The following is a 17,687-nucleotide window of genomic DNA, read 5'->3' as shown; positions in this document are numbered from 1 at the left end:
GAACAAAGGTATCCCCAAGTTGTTATACATTGATGATTTCTACTTGTACAATATAATAGTCGGCTGAGAATCTAATGTCTACTCTACGCCTCCTCTTGCCCCGGCAACAATCGATAATCGTGAGCAAACGCCCAGAATCCATGCTTCGAAAAGCGACCCGCCTTGTCCGCGGCCTGAGGCCTGGCCTGCTTGCGGACGGTATCGACCAGCTTCTTGGCCCCCTCAAAGTCTTGCCGGTGGACCAGGGACCGCAGCAGGGGGTCGAGCAGCGGCAAGCCGGGCCAGATGCCCCAGTCGTCAAGGTCGTAGACGACCTCGAGCGCGCTGTCGAGGTCGCCGGCGCGGTGGTAGTTCTTGATGACGCTCTCCCAGAAGACGCGGTCCGTCAGGGCCCGCGTGCGCGCGCGGCGGTCCGCGACAAGGGCGCGCAGCGAGTCGAGGTCGGGCCGGCTCCGGTTGACGTAGTACTCGACCAGCATGGTGCACATCTCGGTCGACGGGTGGAGGCGGGACGCGCGCAGGTGCGAGAGCAGCGCGGCCACGGCGTGCTTGCCGCTGTCGCCCGCCCGGACGAGGACGTGGAGCATCTTGCCGTAGGACTCCTGGTTGGGCTCGATGCCGCAGGCGGCCATCTCGGAGAATACCCTGTCCATCGTCTCCCGCTGCTCCTGCGGCGTCTGGTCTGGCAGGTCGCTGAGGGCCGCCTCCATGATGACGGTGAAGGTGGCCCCGTCCGGCGTGATGCCCGCCGTCTTCATGCTGGCAAGGATCCGGTCCGCCTCCTCGTGGGCCCCCCTTTTGAGCATGCGTGACAGGAGCATGTTGTAGGTATAGATGTCGGGCGTGATGCCCTTGTCGGTCGCCCAGTCCAGTACGGTACGGATGACCTCCATGTTATCGCGCCGGAGCAAGCCGGAAATGGCCGCATTCACGTTTGAGATGCCAGGCTCGACGGCCTTGCCTTGCGTGCCATTCTTCACCGCCATGTTCCACAGCCTGTCCATCTCCTTGAGGGCACCCAGGCCGTCATGTTCGCCGCCCAAAAGGCCGAGGGCGGAGATCCTGCTTGACCAGATCTGCTGGTCCAGCTTGACACCTGCATTTGTGATGAATTTCCACAGATTCTCAATCGGCTCCAGTCGCCTCGCCTCTTTCCAGCCGCTCATCATTGACGTGTACGTCCTGACCGTCGGGGCCATGCCCAGAGTCTTCATGTACGCCAATATCTCCTCCGTCAGCTTGGAAAAGCTTGCGCCTAGCCCGTACTTGCTACACGCGAGGAACAGGATGTAATCGAAAAGGTCCGGAGAGCTCTGCAGCCTCAGGGTCCGGTCCTTGTCGTTGGCCGGGTTGATCAGATCTCTCCAGGCCTGCTGGATGGCTGCAGTGTCGTTTGCACGGAAGACGGTCTCGAACCGCCGGTGCCACAGGGCATAGGAGAACCGCACCGCCGACTTGGCTTGGTCGGGTTTGCCTGGAGACGCAGTATCCAACTCTTTCCACGTTCCGGGAGCCACGCGCGTCACCCTCCAGTCCGCCCGGGGTTGGACGTAGCTCCAGACTTCGGCATGGTCGCGAAAGAGCTCCTGCAGCATGTCTTTATCGAATTGCTTGACGATGGGATCCAGTGCTTCCAACAGCGGGTGTGCCTCCAACCTGGCCTTGCTGATCATATGCTTGGACTCAGACAGCAATACGTATGTGGCTACGAGGGCCGGTCCTAGGCCTGACGTTTCGTTGGCTGCAAAAAAGGGGAAGAGCGCGCGGAGGAGTCTATCGGGTCTCTCGGTCCCTAGCAAGTCCCGCCGTGACGTGAGCCAAAACACGGGATCCGACTCGAGGCCGCTGTCTGCGCGCTTCAAGCCCGAAAAGTGTTTCCAGCACTCCACCAGATCCTCCAGCAGCCGGTCCTCCACAGCCTGGTTCTCTGGGTCCGCTCGAGATGAGATGATTGATCGCAGCAGACCATTGATGAGTTCCAGCCGCCTCACAACCCTCTTGTTATTTATGTGAGTATACAACTTGCATATGTCTACCGTTCGGGGGAGGTCGGCGGCCTCTATCGTCGCAAACTTGATTCTCGTGATTAGTTGTAAAGCTTGGCTGGCTATTGTTGTGGTAACTTGAGGCAGATAGACCCCCGACTTTTGCGCGGCCACCAGAAGTTTTGTGGTTATGAACGTGTATGCCTGTGTCGCAAATTCCAAATCGGAGATCTTTTGTTTCTGTCTCTGTTGCAAGAGTTGGCTGAGCTCGTCGGTAAGCGAGTAGAGCTGGTTGACGCCGGGGCCGTTGCTAGGAGTCGCCGGCGCGGGCTGCTTGCTGACGGTCTCTTCAAATAGATCCAGGACTCTCTGCTTCGCAGTCTCGTTGCCGCTGCCCTTGTGCTTCCTCGTGGGTGGTCGTGGCGCTTTGGATTTCGGGTTTCGGGACGGCTGGTCCACAGCGGCGGGCGGGAAGCTTGTCGTCGAGTTCGGTCGGACCGCGCCGATTGTCGCAGCACCGGCCAGAAGCCTCGAACGGCATTGGGCGCATACCGTCCTCGAGGCGAGCATGGCGTTCGTCTGGCCCTCGGGTGCGTTGGCGGGTTGAAGCGACTTGGATGATGTTGCGAAAAAAATACGTCGGGGCGTCACTGGAAAAGCTGCCGACAGCGGGAGGAACGCACGCCGATTTAGCGGCCCGGAATCCCTGCCGTTGGTCCCTGCGGTAGCGATCCATTCGGGAAGCTTGGGCCACTTACCATCATACAAGAGCTCTGAGATGAAGCCGTGAGATGATGAGCTTTGCGACGCGCTTTGAGTTACATGAAATGTTGACTGGTCGTATTGATGTATACAGAGGTAGGTAAGTATCAAATTTGAGACGACGGTTCAATAAAAGCAAATGTCAATTTAGTAAAGTGGTATATCTCTCTAGTTCCCGAACCCAATTCATCAAACGTCACGTTTTACATCTTGGAGATTGTGGCCTCAAACTTGCCGTCAATCTCGCGAATCTTCTGCGCCGATCTCTCGTAGCCGGGCTCTTTCTTGAGCCTCTCAATGTACTCAAACACACGGGGGTGCGCCGCCTTGGCAGAACCGCCGGGCCAGCTCCCCAGACCGTCGAAGCGGGGCTGCGCCGCGATGAGCGCAAAGCTGAGGAGGATGTCGGCGGCCGAGAGGTGCTCGCCGCAAATGTACTTGCCGCCGTTGGGCGACGTCTCGAGCATCTGGTCAATCATGGCCATGTGCTTCTTGGCGTTGGGGAAGATCACCATGCTGTAGATCCGGTTTGCCACCACCGACGTGATGGGCCGGACGAGGAAGGGCACATTGTCGGATTTCAGGGCTGCAAGGCGTCAGCGAATACTCCGGAATCGTGACCTGACGTGAGACTCACCTCCAATGACCAGAGACATGGTGAGGACCGGCAGCAGACTGCCCTCAATGTAGTGAAGCAGGTACTGGCACCTCGAGTACTCCTCAGTCTCGCCGCCAATCTTGCCTTCCTGCCCGTCCTTCCACTTCTTGGGGATGAGGTTGGTGTTCTGGCCAAAGTGCTCGCACAGGTACTGCGTCATGTAGCCACTCTCGGCCAGCTTGATGGACTCGCCAGAGCCGGTCGGGAAAATCTCAATCACGGGCGACTTGCCCAGAGGGTGAACCTTTGCCAGCTCGGGAGGCGCCAAGAGGGTCTGCTTATTCCTGTGGAACACTTCGATTTCATAGTCAATCTTGAGCTCCTCAAGGAGCCACAGGATGTTCTGGGCTCTCGATTGCTCCAGCCTGGTGAATTGGTGAGCTTGGAATGCAGAGTATGAGTGAAACCTGGACCCGACTTACCAGTAGAGCTTCACCTTGGGCTTCTGTTCAGTTGTCGCCATGTTGAGGGTATTCGTTTGGTTCTTTTGGCGATGAATTCTCAATTGAACGCCTCACTGAATCTGAATTAATACCACGATACCAATCTGAACATCAATGGTTCTACTTGATAAGGTTTCCGGGCTTCGTCCCTCATTTTATACGTCACTAGCTCATCGGAAGGCAAAGGGCCCGGCCCCACCGAGCTCACCTTCAGGTGTTTTCCCAAAACAAAAAGCACTTGGGCCGTCTTCTGTCACAGGAACACAGCATGCGCAGCACGCAGCGAGCAGCCAATTCACAGCGCAAAACCACGGGATTGTGCCCCACAATTTAGGCTTGCCTCGGTCTCCAGGCCTCGGCATAGAACCAGAACCTCTCTAGACTGCACATCAAGTCGGCGGGATTGCTGGCTCCGAATTGCATACCACATTGAGTCGCCGATCTATCGTTGTCTGGCTAGGTTCCCAGCAGAGGTCTACAATTACTCTTGTCTCCTATTGCGCGTTGAATCGTGTCTTTGCTAAAACTGCCTCGTGATCTATTACAATGATTCGAACGCAGTTGGATGGCACGATGGCTATGCCAAAGAACTACCCAGGCATGCCTGGTTAAGTTGGAGACAAAAATTGCAAAAGGTTAAGCGTCAACGACAGGATTCGAACCTGCGCGACCGAAGCCACAGCCTTAGCAGGGCTGCCCATTAACCACTCTGGCACGTTGACTTGTATTGCTTATGTAAACTTTGTGACCTCGTGTGTAGATAGAGGGTAAAGCGGGAAGTCGGCTCGCCTATTAGGTCGGCAGTGTCGGCTAGCGATCGCGCACTATGCGTTCGCGGAGTCAAACGTCACAGAGCACAGTGCGTACGCTTTCGCAGTCTGGCTAATGCCCATCACTTGATTGGCTGATGCCTGACACCCAAGGCTAGTCCACATTACCTAAGCAGTGAACTCCCAAGACTCGCGATGCATTGTGCCATCACGGAGCTTCACATTGACGAGCGAAGCAGCAATTGTCCCTCGGAACCCCGCAAACCCTTGTCGGCCGACCGAATCAATTTCATTTTCGACCAACCTGCGAACCAGTCTTGATCATCCATCAAGATGGCAGGCCACCACCACAGTGAGTGCCTCAATTGACGTCAAAAATAACGACCAGAACGCTAACTCGATCAAACTAGAGCTGGCCCTTGACCCGGCCCTGGTCAAGTTGGGACGTACGTAGACCTTCCCCTTCTCCACCTTCCCCTTCGAATACGATGCGAGGCGATTAGATCCCGCGCGATTGTGCTGCTGTGGCATGGAGGGACACGGAGAGGAGAGGGCTGACCTGAGAGCGACTCAACAGACATGCAGAGCAACAGACACATCTTCTTCCGCTGGACCCCGAGAACCGCCCGCGTCACCTTCATGTACGCCGTCTTTGTGCCATTCGTCGTCGGCTACATTGGCTACAAGACCGACGTGAGTTGCCCCTTGCACCACCGTCGGAACGCCGGGAGTACATATACTGACGGATCTACAGGGTCTTTGGGACCTCCGCGCGAAGCGCAAGGGCGACTTGGTTTACGAGCGATAGACGGGGAACGATATCGAGGAGGGGGAAATTGTGTAGATAGGCCCGGGACCGGGACCGTGACCCGGAGTAGAGAAATGGGAACATCGAACAAGTACTTTTCTCAAGTCCAACATGACGATCGCAAGAAGTATGTACTGCTTTCAATGCAGTTACGATTCCCTTTCAATTTCTGAAGCAAGGCAATCCTTTTACAAAAAATAGACGTGGCAGCACGACGCTTGCAAGTGACCACAACGCCGCCTGGTATACCCTCCAAATGAGCCATAACGCCGTGCCGAAACACAAACCCAAGTGCCTCAGGACCTCAACTATAAGTTGAATCACCACCTGTCGGGTCGTCTACCTCTACCCCGAGACCGATCTGGTGGATCATCGGGCAGCCTCTCGCCCCTACGCCACTCTCCTTCGGGGAACCCACCTTCTCCAAACCCAGAGCGTCGCCGTTCTCTGTCCCAGCCCTGCCGTCCCCCGAACCCAGCGTCCCGGCGCGGCCCCTGCGACGGCGGACCAGCCATTGGGCCTCTTGCACCGCCAAACTGTCCCGCTGCCCTATCGTTCCGCGCAGTCAGGGCCGGCGCCACCGAGCCGTCCGGCAGCGGCGGAAGTATGGCGCACGAGACGTAATCCCCGACCACGAAGTTGACCTCCTTGAGCGTCTTTTTCTTGGCCGAGTCAGCGTCGTCGGGTTGCTGGGCGCCGGCGCCGGACATGTCGACGTCGTCTGCCCCCTCTTCCCCCTCGTCATCGGCGGCCAGGAGCGCCTCCGCCGTGCCGTCCCCGAGCACCACGCTCCCTAGGTCCTTGACCATGAACCTTGGTCCCTGCGCTTGTCCGTGGTGATGGTGCCCTCCCGCGTTGGCTGCCGCATTTCGGGTATCGGGGTAGATGAGGCGGAAGGCGAGCCTCGTGCCCACGCAAGGGCTCGGTAGCAGCGCCGGGTCTTCAGCTGTGATGAGCTCGGCGAGCTCGTCCAAGGTACAGTCGGGCCATGTGTAGAGTGATAGGAATGGCGGCAGGCTCCTCGAGGCGAACTCGTCTGTTCTATATTGGTCTGTCAGAACGGAGAATAGTATTAGGCATCAGGTAGAATCGACGTACCTGTGAAATGACCCGTTCTTGTAGAAAAGCTGCAGAAGAAATGGCGTAGTATCCTCCCGCTGATGGGAAGCCATGCCGAACAGCGCCAAGTATAGCCAGCCCGAGCTTCGATGGGAAGAAGAAGAGACGACGTCGGGGAGTACGTATACGTATACTCGCCTGTGTGGAGTATTCGTAGTGAAAACAAGCTCGATGGTTCCTTTTTGACAAGCTCCAGGCCCCCGGGTCCCCTCGCGACGAACAGGTACAAACAAGCACCGTTTTAGGCCCCCAAAAAGGGAATCAAACGGGGGGTTTAGAAAAAAGAGGAGGGAAGCGGGAACTAGTTCAAAACTGCTGCAGTTGCCGCGTGCGTTTGTGTGTGTAAGAAAAGAGTGCGAGAGTACGTATTGCGGTGTGTGAGTGGTCGTGGTGTGCGTGGACGAAGAGGTGCGGGCGTGCGTCCCTCCCGACTGGAGTCAAGGTCGTAGGCGAGTGAGGCTGTGCAAGTTAAGCGCGATCTTCCAAAGCTTCCATGCATGGATCGTCCACCACACGCAGGGCGCCGTTCCCGAAAACTAAGCTTTTTTTAATTGTCAATCCGGCAACGCTCTATCCGGTTTTCTACCGTTCTCGTTTGACGACATCTCATCGACGTGGAGGCGAGTTCTGCTCTCGAACAACACACGAGGGAAGACTGGTGATACCCACGGCCGAACGGACCCACCCGAGACACACGAGACACTACAGTCAGCGACCATAGTAAAGCCCGACCGACGACGGCAACAGCGAACCGACGCCAAGATGGACTTTGCAGCCCTCATGTCCAAGGAGCTGGACAAGTCCAAGAAGCCCACTTCCACAGCAGCAGCAGCCTCCTCCTCGTCGAAATACATCAAACGAGCCGACGTCGAAGCGAAGCGCAGGGAAGACTACCTGGCAGAACAAGCCCGCGTCGAGGCCGAGCGGGAAGCCAAAGCCGCCGCGAAACGCAAGCGCGAGGAAGACGACGCCGCAGAGAACAAGATCCGCGAGGAGAAGCGACAAAAGCTCGCCGAGGAGTCACGGCGGCGGCGCGAGGAGAAAGAGGCCGAGGAAGAACGCGCGCGGCGGAAGCGGCTGGGGCTGCCCGAGCTCGTCAAGGCCACGGCCGGAGACGACGACGATGCCGCCGTCGAAGAGGGCGCGGAGGACATCCCCGACGGCCAGCTCGCCGAGAAGCTGCGCGCGCTGGGCGAGCCGGCGACGCTCTTTGGCGAGGGCCACGGCGCGAGGCTGAGGCGGTACAGGCGGCTCACGACGGTGCTGACAAAGGGCCCCATCCCGACGACGCTGCAGCTCGTGGAGGAGAAGGACATGAAGGTGGGCGCGGCGGTGCCCAAGGACAAGGAGGGTCGGCGGTGGCTGTTCCGCCAGCTGGCCTCCTACTTCACCATGGTCCTGGCCGAGTACGAAAAGGCAATGGAGGCGGAACGGCGCGACACGACGGCCAGCAAGACGGCGTACAGCGCCATGGTGCAGAGCCGCGAGAACCTCAAGCCGGTATGCTCCCACGCACACACACACATTCACCAGTCAAGCATATACTAATTACGTTACAGCTCTTCCGCAAGTTCGAAAAGTACGACCTCGACGACGACCTCCTCGCGCCCATCATCGAAATCGTCAAAGCCGCGCAGGAACGCCGCTACGTCGACGCAAACGACGGCTACCTCCGCCTCTCCATCGGCAAGGCCGCCTGGCCCATCGGCGTCACCATGGTCGGCATCCACGAGCGCAGCGCCCGCGAGAAGCTGCACGACGGCGAGCGCGGGCACGTCATGGGCGACGAGGTCACGCGCAAGTACCTGCAGAGCATCAAGCGCCTCCTCACTTTTGCGCAGGTCCGCTGGCCGCCCACCGACGTCCGGCAGTTGATGGGATGATTCTTTGCGCATTACTGTGTGCGCGCGTGCCCGAGGATTACGTGGATTACGAATACATCACGATCGCCGAGTCACTCCGTTCGGTGTCAATTGCGCCCTGCCATCTTAGTTCTCGCCCCAAGGACGAAGGGTGGCCCCAGATGGAGAGGCCGAGACGGCAACGACAAGGGGAAAACGAAAAAAAAAAACTCTTTTCGAGACTCCTGGGCGTGTCCCGGATCGCGAATCCGGATGGAACTCGAACGGTGGTTGAGGGTGGGACAACGGAAACTGGGCAAAGTCGCATGCCATGCCCCCTCCCCTCTAACCCCCTTACTGCTACATCCTCTCCCCTCTCTTCTTGTCACTTCTGGAGCCAACATTATGCCCATCGTTACTATCTTACACACACGTCTCTTTTCCATTTCTAGCGGATGTATTTTACTCCCGGTTCATCGGGATCTAATTCCACCACACGGAGTATACCTCGGAGAGAAAGAGAGAGAGGGGAGGGGCGCACCAGAAACCGTCTGTCTGCAAGGCGAAAGCGAAGCGCGATTATGGGCCATGCTATCTGTGCCTGGCTCGCCTAGGTTGGATGATGGATCCAAAATGATCCATGCATCATTGACGATGTCGGATATGGGGAGGGGGGGGGGAGGACTAGAAAGAACCACACCCCCCAGCGACAGAAAGACCAGGGGGGGCAACGAACTGCTTGAGGAAAAACCTACGAACTGCCTGATGCAGGCTAGGTAGGAGCAGCAAAAAAGAGAATAATAACACCAAAACCCACCATAAAGAAAGAAAAAAGTTGAACCATACCAGAGTAGTTTTTCTGATCACACACCCTCCCCACCCTTCAGGGATTTGGAGCAATGTCTCCAAAAGGAAACCCTGTCTGGTGAAATGCTGGTCTTTTGCGTGAGAGAGAAGCGCCGTGCGGGGCCTCGACCCCATCCACGCCCTTGACCCTTGAGTCTTCTTGTCCCCCCCTTCTCTCTTCCTCGGCTGGAGCCCCATTTTCTAGACTCACCGGCTCTTATTTGCGGTATCTTTTTTTTTTTTCTTCTTCTCGGGCGATCATTTGGGTGGACGTCCTGGGGGATATCTTGCCCAGAGGATATGGATATGTAGACGAAGAGGAATTATCCGCAGCGAACGGGGGAAAACTTGGAAAGCCCACAAGACTAGAGCCCAGGTGATCGATCATCGCAGAGTCTTCTTTTTAAACACCTCAAAAAAGGCTTCTGCTAGTCTGCATCTGTGATCGTACTCTATTATCCTTTGAGGAGAGGGGAAGGGAAGGGGGAAACTGAGTGACCACCTAGCTAGGCGAGGAACCGAACTGGCACTGTGCAGAGAAACAACTTTTGCCAAGACCCCGAGGCGATATAGAGGGTCGGGTATCGTTCATAAATCCGTCGGCAGGGTAAGCTTAAGTTTCTGCGTTAGGCCCGGAAGAGAACAACTAGCCGTAGGGCACAGTTCGGGCGAAGTGCAATCAGGTGGCTTGCATAAACGATACAGAGCAGAGAGACAGGGTGCATTATTCCCGACCATTCCCAAGCACGACAAGACAAGAACGCTTCAATCGACGGAAAACCATATTCTCTTGACACATTTCTATGCCTGCTGCGTAAGCCTCAATCTATCGGCCCCGGGGATCCCGCGATCAACACCGCCGCCTGTTGCTTTAGCCGCTCCACCGTCCCAGCCGCTGCGTGAAGGCCCATGCCCGATCCCAGTGGCTAATGACATGCCTAGCACAAAAGTGCCATGACGTCTGAATGATCCCACGGCACAAAAGACGTGTTGGCAGGCGTACGTATGCTTTTCTTTCGAGATAGCCAATGACCAGTCGCGAGACCGCCCAGTCTGCACCTCTGCATTGGCAGTCGACCACCCGAATATTTTAGGCTTTTGCGACTACGGCGCCAAGGTGGATCACCAAAAGTGCCCCGGTTGTCAGCATTCCAGTTGCATGCCCGCGGCGTGCTGCAGCTCTCGCGTCCGACCCACGGACAAGCACAACCACTCGGCCGGTATCACCGTCACCGCGCGGCCCGTCGCCGCCGCCGCATCGGAGGGCCATCAGCTCATGTTGTCGCCGCCCGCGCCGCCGGCCACCGTCGGTCGGTTGGACTGCTCAAACCAGAGCTCATCGATACCCTGCGCACCGGCATGGGCAGTACCCTTGCGCATGGTCTTGACCTCCATATCTGCCGCAATGATACTCATACGCCGGATCCGCTCCGTGGCGTCCCGCTCGTAGGCATCAATCGTGTCGAGGACCATCCTTTGCAGCGTAGCTCGGGGGTTCGGAGACACGGCGACCAACGTCTTGTGGCTCGTGCGTTAGCACACGGTGCGACTTCACACTTTCGGGAGCCGCGGAAACTCACCTTGTCGATTGTGTTGATGCGGGCCTGCAACACCCCGCCCCGGATCATGGCCACGAGCTCGTCAATGAGCGGCTTGCCGGGTACGGCAAATGCATCCTCGAGGCTGCTCAGGGTGACGCAGGAGAAGGGGATAAAGTATTGCACGATGCACTTGCTCCGGATCTGCGAGTAGAGCGTCGGGACGTGCTTCTGGAGGTAAATGTCGAGGAGGTAGTCTGCGCGATATGCCTCCAGGATGGCCAGGCAAGCCGAGTACCGGCCATTTACAAAGAGCGAAATGGCCTTGCGGATGTGAGGTTCCAGTTCCAAGAACGTCCTAAAGTTTTGGTTGTCGAGAACACGAGTCTGGAGCTCTTTCCGGTCCATGGTTGCCAGAGCCAGGAGGCCACCGTACACTGCCACATCGTTGGGGCTCGCGATATTGCTGTAGTCCACTCCCTCTTTGCCGGCATCCGTCTGCAGGAAGCTTTTGGCCGCCTCGTCAAACTTCTCGAGCCCCATGAGGGCGATGCCCTGGACGATCTTGACGTAGGGTTGCAGGCCCTTCTCTTCGTCGCCGTTCTGGACACCCGTGATCTTGCTCAGGTTGGCAATGACCATGGGCCATTCCCGACGCTGCAGCGTCACGTTGACGAGATGCTTGCCAACGTCGATGATGTGCTTGGATGTGCTCACGTCTGGGCGCATCCGGCTGTAAGCCTCGCCAGCGCTGTTAAGGTCGCCGATGCTTTCAAAGTGACGGCCCAAGTCCTCGTTTCCCATCTGGCATCAGTTAGCTCTGGAGTGTGTGTATATGGAAACGTCTGTACAGACCCGAATGCTCTCCTTGATCAGGTTCATCTTGTAACCCTTCAACTCGCCTTCAAGGGCGTGAGTTTTGGCATTGTTGGCCCTGTCCGTGAGCTCGACCCATGACTGATCGAATGTGGCTTCTGGCTCCAAAGGAGCGGCGACCTGAATCAACTCAACGACATCGCGGTAACGCTGCGTATCTTGACCCTTCTTGGCCTCTGCGACGGCAGCCTTGAGAGCGTCGACACAGAGCGGCACGCATGTCCGGCCGATGAGGAAAAGACGTTCAAAGCGGGTACGGCCTGTGGCAGTGGTGAGAAGCAGTTCCCCCCTGGAGGCGGCGGAGCCTTGGCACGCGGGCAAAAGGGGGCGGAGACGCGGGGAGGCTGAGCGTGTGTGCGGGCAGTGGCACTGCGGCAACGGCAGCAGGGCGCAGTCTACGAGAAACAAGGTTGAGACGGGCTGTGGTAGGAAACATCGTACCTGTGTAGTTCTGGATGTACAGATCTAGATCTAGCTTTGGGGTATCTGGAGAGTGACAGCGGCCGTTAGCAAGGACGCGCGTCTTGGCACTGACTTCCTATTTGAGACAGATCGGATAGGTCCGTTTCGGTGTAGGGAGAGACAGCGAGGTGAGGGAGGTGAAGAGGCTCAGCTTGGACGACGGAGACGCACCTCTGACAATGACACCTCCCTGATCGTCCATCTGGGTGAAGAAGGCGAGCAGGGCGTTGGAGTCGAGGCTGGCGTTTGCGCTAGCGGCAGCCATTCTGGAGATTGCGATATCGTATCAGGCGACTCGAGTTGATGGAGCCGTGCGAGATTTTGGCGGATCTCGAAATAAGTCAGCAGGGGCCAGCAGTGAGTGAATTGAAGAATGTCAGGTGTTAGGCGACACGGCGTACGGGGATGTGTGCCGGGCGGGTGAGAGCGAGGTGCGGTGGCCGATGTCACCGATGGCGGGTTAGAGTTGGCCTAAAAGGTGAATGGTGGAATGCGTGGATTATCGGGAATGAGGGACTTTCTGGTCTGGTCTGGCCGGGCAGGTCAGGGTCGAGGTGTTTGGACTCTGTGCTTTGGAGTTGTGGGCGGTTCGTTGGAGGGACGGGGGGCCAGTGACATTTGGGAGAGAGGGGCCGGAGCCTGTTGCAAGGTACCAGGCGGGAAGGGAAGCTCGTGGAAAGTGAAAGGACTCGTGGAACACTCACCGGCTCCTGGAACTTGCCGCTTTCTGTACGTTGGGGCAGTGTGTGACTCGGGGGCCCTGGCCTGGCAGCTGCGCGCTGCACTCTGCAGAGATGAGAGGGATTTAAAAAGCCCAGTCGTATTGTGTCTGTCGCACTAAGCGTATCTGCGTGTGCGGGCTACTCTGAGAGAGCGTGTGTGGTGGTGAGCAAGGCTGTGGGTGTATGGAGGAGGGAGAGCAACGATGAGCTCTCTGACAAACAGCAAGACGTCAACGGGCGGTACGGAGCAAGGTAAGGTAAGGTACCTTAGCAAATGAACTTCGAAAGGGAGAAACGGTACGTAGTATGGTGGTGACCTGGTTGATTTTTGCGGGGTAATCGAGTAAAGAGGTTAGGTAGGTACCTCAAGGTAAGGTAGCGAACGCTCATTACCTACCTTAGGTACTGTGATACGGCACCCCAGCTCCAGGACCGGTGCAAGTGCAATTTGGTGAAATGGCTCGTGTCAAGTGCCCCGTTCAAAGTGTGTTGCAAATGCAATGTAAAGGAGCAGGCAGCAGCGACAAAAGTAACAAATTTAGAATATTCCCCAAAAATGACAATGGCGATCGTGCCGAACTGGTGCGCAGATGATTGGTAGATGCCAGCCAGATACGGCAGTCGGTCGATCACTGGGATTAAGGGACAAAGTCTTGGCGATAAACTGTCCGTAAATGGAGCTCTATCCAAGGTATCCGTACGCAGTACTCCGTACACATGTATCTGTACGAAGTATGGGTGGTTCATCAAATTGATCAGGGACTGTGTTCTCTATTCCTTTGCAAATGAAGAGAGGCAAGCGACTGTGACGGGGCCAAGAAGCAGATTGCAGATAGCTGTGAGATTTGCTCCCGAGTCCACCGAGACTAGAAACCTTTAGCCTCTCACTTTAACCAAGCATCTCGTTATCTAGACAATCCACATGGGGAAAGCTAATGGTATTTGGTCGCTCATCTGCAACTGTTTGCCGTATCCGTACCAATTTGCTCATGGAAGCGGCACCCGCACCCTGCGCTCCGTTCGCCCCCTGGGCCCGCTGGTGCACTGATTCGTTTGATGACCGAGCTTGAAAAGGGTTGGTTGATGGAGAGCAGATGCTGATGTGCCAGCAGCGCAGCATTGGGATTGGACCAGGTCGTTCGGGATTCCTACCTCAGCAAGGGCCAGGGACAGGCCGCCAGCATCGTGGCCGGGACTCGGAGCAGAACCCAAATTGAAACCGCTCAGCAGCCTGCAGACGGGCTGCAAGCAAGGCATACGCCGCATACCACAGGAGGACAGTTACCACACCACACCTGAGCCACGAGCCAAGGTGGGAGGTGTGCTCGGTAAGGCCAACACCGGTACGTACCTACAGTGACAGATACAGGGGTCGGTAGTTGGCCGAGGGTCTGTTCCTAGAGGACGAGGGGACGGGAGACTTGGGATGCTGAGGTATGTTGTGCTTGCGGCTTGCAGCTGCTTGCTGTAGGCGATGCGCTGCAGGCTGTGGTTTTACGCGATGCGTGCGCTCCTTGGCCAGCCCATCTTACGTGGACAGGTTCTGTGGTTGCTGGTGCTTAAGATCGATGCCGTTGATCTCGAGTCATCCAAGCTTGGTTTCCGCTCAAGAGATGGGCTCGATCTTGACTGGCCTGCGTTGACGGGCCTCAAATTGCAAATGATCCCTGCATGGCAGTCTCAGATTCAGCTCGAGTTTCCAGTGTATGATTGTATAGGCGACAGCCCTGATTTGACAAAAATGTCTGGCGTCCAAAGGTTGTGCCGTCGGGGCAACTCTGGACTCTCTGTTTCTACCGTATAAGTGAGAGGGAATAAAAGATGGAGTGCAATGGCCAGGTTCGGGCCCAAGGTTCAAGCTGGGATTAGTAGGGCCGGAGCAAGGTCAGGGTCCTGGAGGAATAGGATTGAGTGTGGGAGCGCGTCCTTGAGCGCTCGGCCTTGGGCCTGTCAGGTTATGGATTATGAGCTCGACGGATACCATGGCGGGACGATTGCGAAGGATAGCGAGCAGAAGAAAGAGAGAGAAAAAAAAAAAGGTTAGGTTGAAAGTGTCAGAGCAAAAGTGCCATGTGAGTCGAGAGTCATGAGGGTATCCATAACGAGGCCCAGCGACATTGGACGTTTTGATGGACGTTGGATTGCCCGCGTCAGTGCCAGGAACGCCTGCTCGGGACATTCCATGATTGTGCAGCTTGCAAGCCGCAAGCCAGTCGCCTGGCTCCCAAGAAGTGGGCGCTGTTGCTATTATCGCGTCACTCTTTGGTGGGCCGAGTTGTAACTTGTGAGCACCGAGAAAATGTAGATAGGTATTCGTAGCGTTGCGGTCGGGTCGGGTGGCCCCTGCGCAGGTACTCTGATGTGTGTACAAAGTCTCGATAGCTTTGAGCCTGGACTGACTGAGATGACCATTCCGATACACCAGACACGAGACAGGCAAAGGATATGAGCTGGTGGCAGTGAAGGAGACGGGTCGGATCCCAATGATGAGTGGCTTTCTCTGGCACATTGGTGTTAGCCATACCTTGGGACGAGGACGGGGCGGCTGCCCATGGTCTGTGTCTGTGTCTGTTGGCACTTGGTAGGTAAGTTTCCCACCATTCTATCCGTAAGGTATTCGTACCTTATTACCATGTGGGATAAGATGAGGTGAGGTAAGGTGAGGTGAAGTGCAGGTGAAAGATACGTACCCTGGCGACTTTTAGCGACACTCGACTGGGAAAGTGTAGGTGAGGTGGTTTGCACCGGCTGCCACCTTCTTCCCCGTCTCGTCTCGTCCTGGTAGGGGCTGGGGGTGTGTTGTTCACTGAGGCGAGGTAAGGTAGGAAGGTATTGTGTGTGGGTGTGCCTTCCCTCTTGTTGCTCGCTCGCACTGTGACTTGTTCGTACAGTGCGCCCCACAATAGTCTCGACTTCTTGTCTCCTAGTGGCCAGCACATGCATTGAATGGTCTTTCCTCTCTCTCTCTTTCTTGCACGAAATCTTGCGGAAATAACCAGGACGGGCGAACCGCACGAGGGCGCGCGCGCGAGGGGAAAGAAACCTAAGGTAACGTGGCCCGTTTCCTTGATTTTTGTCAGGCCAAAGCCAATCCGTTCACTCCTGGGGGCGTGTGTTTGTAAGTTCCGTTGAATTGCAAGAGAGAGAGAGAGCGAGAGAGGAAAAAAGGGGGGGACCCAACCAAGTGCCTGCGGTGTCTGCTTGTGGTGAGTCGGCGACCGACCGAGGGCGTCCTGGGCCAGTTTTGCACGCAAAAAAACCGCGAGAAAAACGCTGGCAATTGGCAGTATCTAGATCTGTTTGATATCCATAAGAGGCTCTCTGATATTCGATGCATGTTGTCAAGACAAGCGCAAGCGCGAAGGGGCGGGGTGGAAGTCTTGGCAAACGAAGGAAATCGAGCGTGCCAAGACTTTTGAGACCCAGGAAGCTCTTGCCTGCTGTCCCGATTCCCTGATGTGCCGCCCCTTCCATGCGCCGTCTGTACCGTCTGTACTCCGTACCTACTGCCCCCCGCTCTTGGGCTGACGCGTTTTGGTGGGAGTGGGAGTGGACGACATTTTTTTTTTTTTGGTCTTTGAGCTGGGCACACTGAGCACCTTCCACATGCCCGCACCTCACCCGCGGACCACCTCCCTTCCAGCCCGGTCAGCCCAGCAGTGTCGAGGTGTGGAACCGTGAGGTGGTTCCTCTCCCTCCTCCACACCACTCACCACTCACCACCCACCCCCAGTCCAAGCACCCCCCCCAGGGACTCTGCTGGCCTCCCACCATGGACCAAAGGCCACGCCAATCTGAGAGCACCTAACCCGCCAAAACAGAAAATTCGTCGTCAAAATACACCACAGACACGTCCCCAATGACGGATGCCAAGACTTCAGAACCTCATCGTTCCCTCAGCCCTGGGCCCTGTTCCTCTGTAGGGCGGTCCATTTTGACGACGTCCCGTCCGCCATGCGACGGCAATCCACAAACGAAGCCCTTTTCGAATATTCCATGCGTTTTCCATCCCACCGGTCTGCAGTCGCTTCGGCCTTACGGGGAGGGGGGGCCTCAAGCTGGATTGAATCTCGCGATGCCACCAAGTACAAGGCGTGCAAAGTACGGAGCTCCCGCAAGAAAAGCCAAGAGTCTCCGGGGGCACCAGGGAGAGCGAGGGGAGGGGGGAGGGGAATCAACCCCCAAAAATCGCTGGCGATAAACCCTCGGTGTTCCAAGAGGGGCGTGAGCCATGTGCCCACACAAACACAAACCAGACCAGTTGCTTCATGACACTCGTCCAAAGAGCCGTCGGTCAAGACCGTTTACTCTCCTTCGCCGCCATCGTTGTCGTTGTCGTCGTCGTCTCCTCTTGGCCCTTGGCAAGCCCCTCCATCGCTCAAGAGTCCCAGCAACGTGCTCGCTTTCTTTCTGCCGCCCCTTGCTTCGCTTGCACATTACACGCCTCGACAGCGGTGGCCTACGTTGTGTCGTACACACACGCACACACACATATCGCGGAATCGCTCTGATCTCTCCACCGCCGCGATGCAGATACAAACGAGGCATTGGACCCTCGATCCCGACCTCGGGAAGATTGCGGCGTGCTGTTCGGGTTACGAGTGGGGACCGAGAGAGGGGCACTAGCCGCAGATGAAAAGGCAATCGCAGATTGATGCTGTCGTCGAACCATGAGAGGACATGACTGGGCCACTCACCCAAAATGACTGAGCTCCGTAACCATACCTACCGCCGCCATTCTCATGCAATGGCATGGGATGGACTAAAGGCTGAAAGGCTCGCGGGTGACGGGGCAGCGGGCTCGTTAGCAGATCCACGGGCGGTTTGAGCCAGCAGGCTTTGCCCCGACATGTTGGA

General features: G+C 56.8%; 6 protein-coding genes across 6 annotated transcripts; 2 read left to right on the top strand and 4 right to left on the bottom strand.

Annotated features, from left to right (window-relative positions):
- Positions 1 to 60: 60 nt before the first annotated feature.
- Positions 61 to 2,612, bottom strand: HER10_EVM0005350 (pentatricopeptide repeat domain-containing protein). The gene has a single exon (XM_035474971.1). It carries the CDS (start codon positions 2,553 to 2,555, stop codon positions 84 to 86), a length of 2,472 nt encoding a protein of 823 aa, XP_035336023.1. The 5' UTR covers positions 2,556 to 2,612; the 3' UTR covers positions 61 to 83.
- Positions 2,613 to 2,904: 292 nt separating this feature from the next.
- HER10_EVM0003121 (glutathione S-transferase) lies at positions 2,905 to 4,093 on the bottom strand. Its single transcript, XM_035472807.1, has 3 exons — positions 3,828 to 4,093; positions 3,385 to 3,770; positions 2,905 to 3,333 (listed from the first exon to the last, which is right to left on the bottom strand). The coding sequence occupies exons 1-3, from the start codon at positions 3,866 to 3,868 to the stop codon at positions 2,951 to 2,953; spliced, it is 810 nt and encodes a 269-aa protein (XP_035335811.1). The 5' UTR covers positions 3,869 to 4,093; the 3' UTR covers positions 2,905 to 2,950.
- Positions 4,094 to 4,951: 858 nt separating this feature from the next.
- HER10_EVM0002481 (uncharacterized protein) lies at positions 4,952 to 5,426 on the top strand (the record flags this gene model as incomplete). Its single annotated transcript, XM_035472190.1, has 4 exons — positions 4,952 to 4,970; positions 5,029 to 5,064; positions 5,196 to 5,311; positions 5,373 to 5,426. The coding sequence occupies 4 exons, from the start codon at positions 4,952 to 4,954 to the stop codon at positions 5,424 to 5,426; spliced, it is 225 nt and encodes a 74-aa protein (XP_035335751.1).
- Positions 5,427 to 5,746: 320 nt separating this feature from the next.
- Positions 5,747 to 7,076, bottom strand: HER10_EVM0003466 (Sin3 associated polypeptide p18; the record flags this gene model as incomplete). Its single annotated transcript, XM_035473141.1, has 2 exons — positions 6,525 to 7,076; positions 5,747 to 6,467 (listed from the first exon to the last, which is right to left on the bottom strand). The coding sequence occupies exons 1-2, from the start codon at positions 6,596 to 6,598 to the stop codon at positions 5,747 to 5,749; spliced, it is 795 nt and encodes a 264-aa protein (XP_035335838.1). The 5' UTR covers positions 6,599 to 7,076.
- On the top strand, positions 7,055 to 9,320 carry HER10_EVM0004078 (Prp18 domain-containing protein). The gene is made up of 2 exons (XM_035473734.1): positions 7,055 to 8,045; positions 8,105 to 9,320. Exons 1-2 carry the CDS (start codon positions 7,308 to 7,310, stop codon positions 8,426 to 8,428), a joined length of 1,062 nt encoding a protein of 353 aa, XP_035335900.1. The 5' UTR covers positions 7,055 to 7,307; the 3' UTR covers positions 8,429 to 9,320.
- Positions 9,321 to 10,002: 682 nt separating this feature from the next.
- On the bottom strand, positions 10,003 to 13,338 carry HER10_EVM0006665 (26S proteasome subunit RPN7). Its single transcript, XM_035476245.1, has 5 exons — positions 12,280 to 13,338; positions 12,088 to 12,132; positions 11,626 to 11,906; positions 10,813 to 11,574; positions 10,003 to 10,750 (listed from the first exon to the last, which is right to left on the bottom strand). The coding sequence occupies exons 1-5, from the start codon at positions 12,371 to 12,373 to the stop codon at positions 10,502 to 10,504; spliced, it is 1,431 nt and encodes a 476-aa protein (XP_035336146.1). The 5' UTR covers positions 12,374 to 13,338; the 3' UTR covers positions 10,003 to 10,501.
- Between the last annotated feature and the right edge of the window lie 4,349 nt (positions 13,339 to 17,687).

The sequence above is a fragment of the Colletotrichum scovillei genome (assembly GCF_011075155.1).
Source record: "Colletotrichum scovillei strain TJNH1 chromosome Unknown Contig00003, whole genome shotgun sequence".
In the NCBI taxonomy this organism is placed as follows: Eukaryota; Fungi; Ascomycota; class Sordariomycetes; order Glomerellales; family Glomerellaceae; genus Colletotrichum; species Colletotrichum scovillei.
The sequence above is the reverse complement of the archived record's forward strand: the minus strand, read 5'-3'. Positions and strand labels throughout refer to the sequence as shown.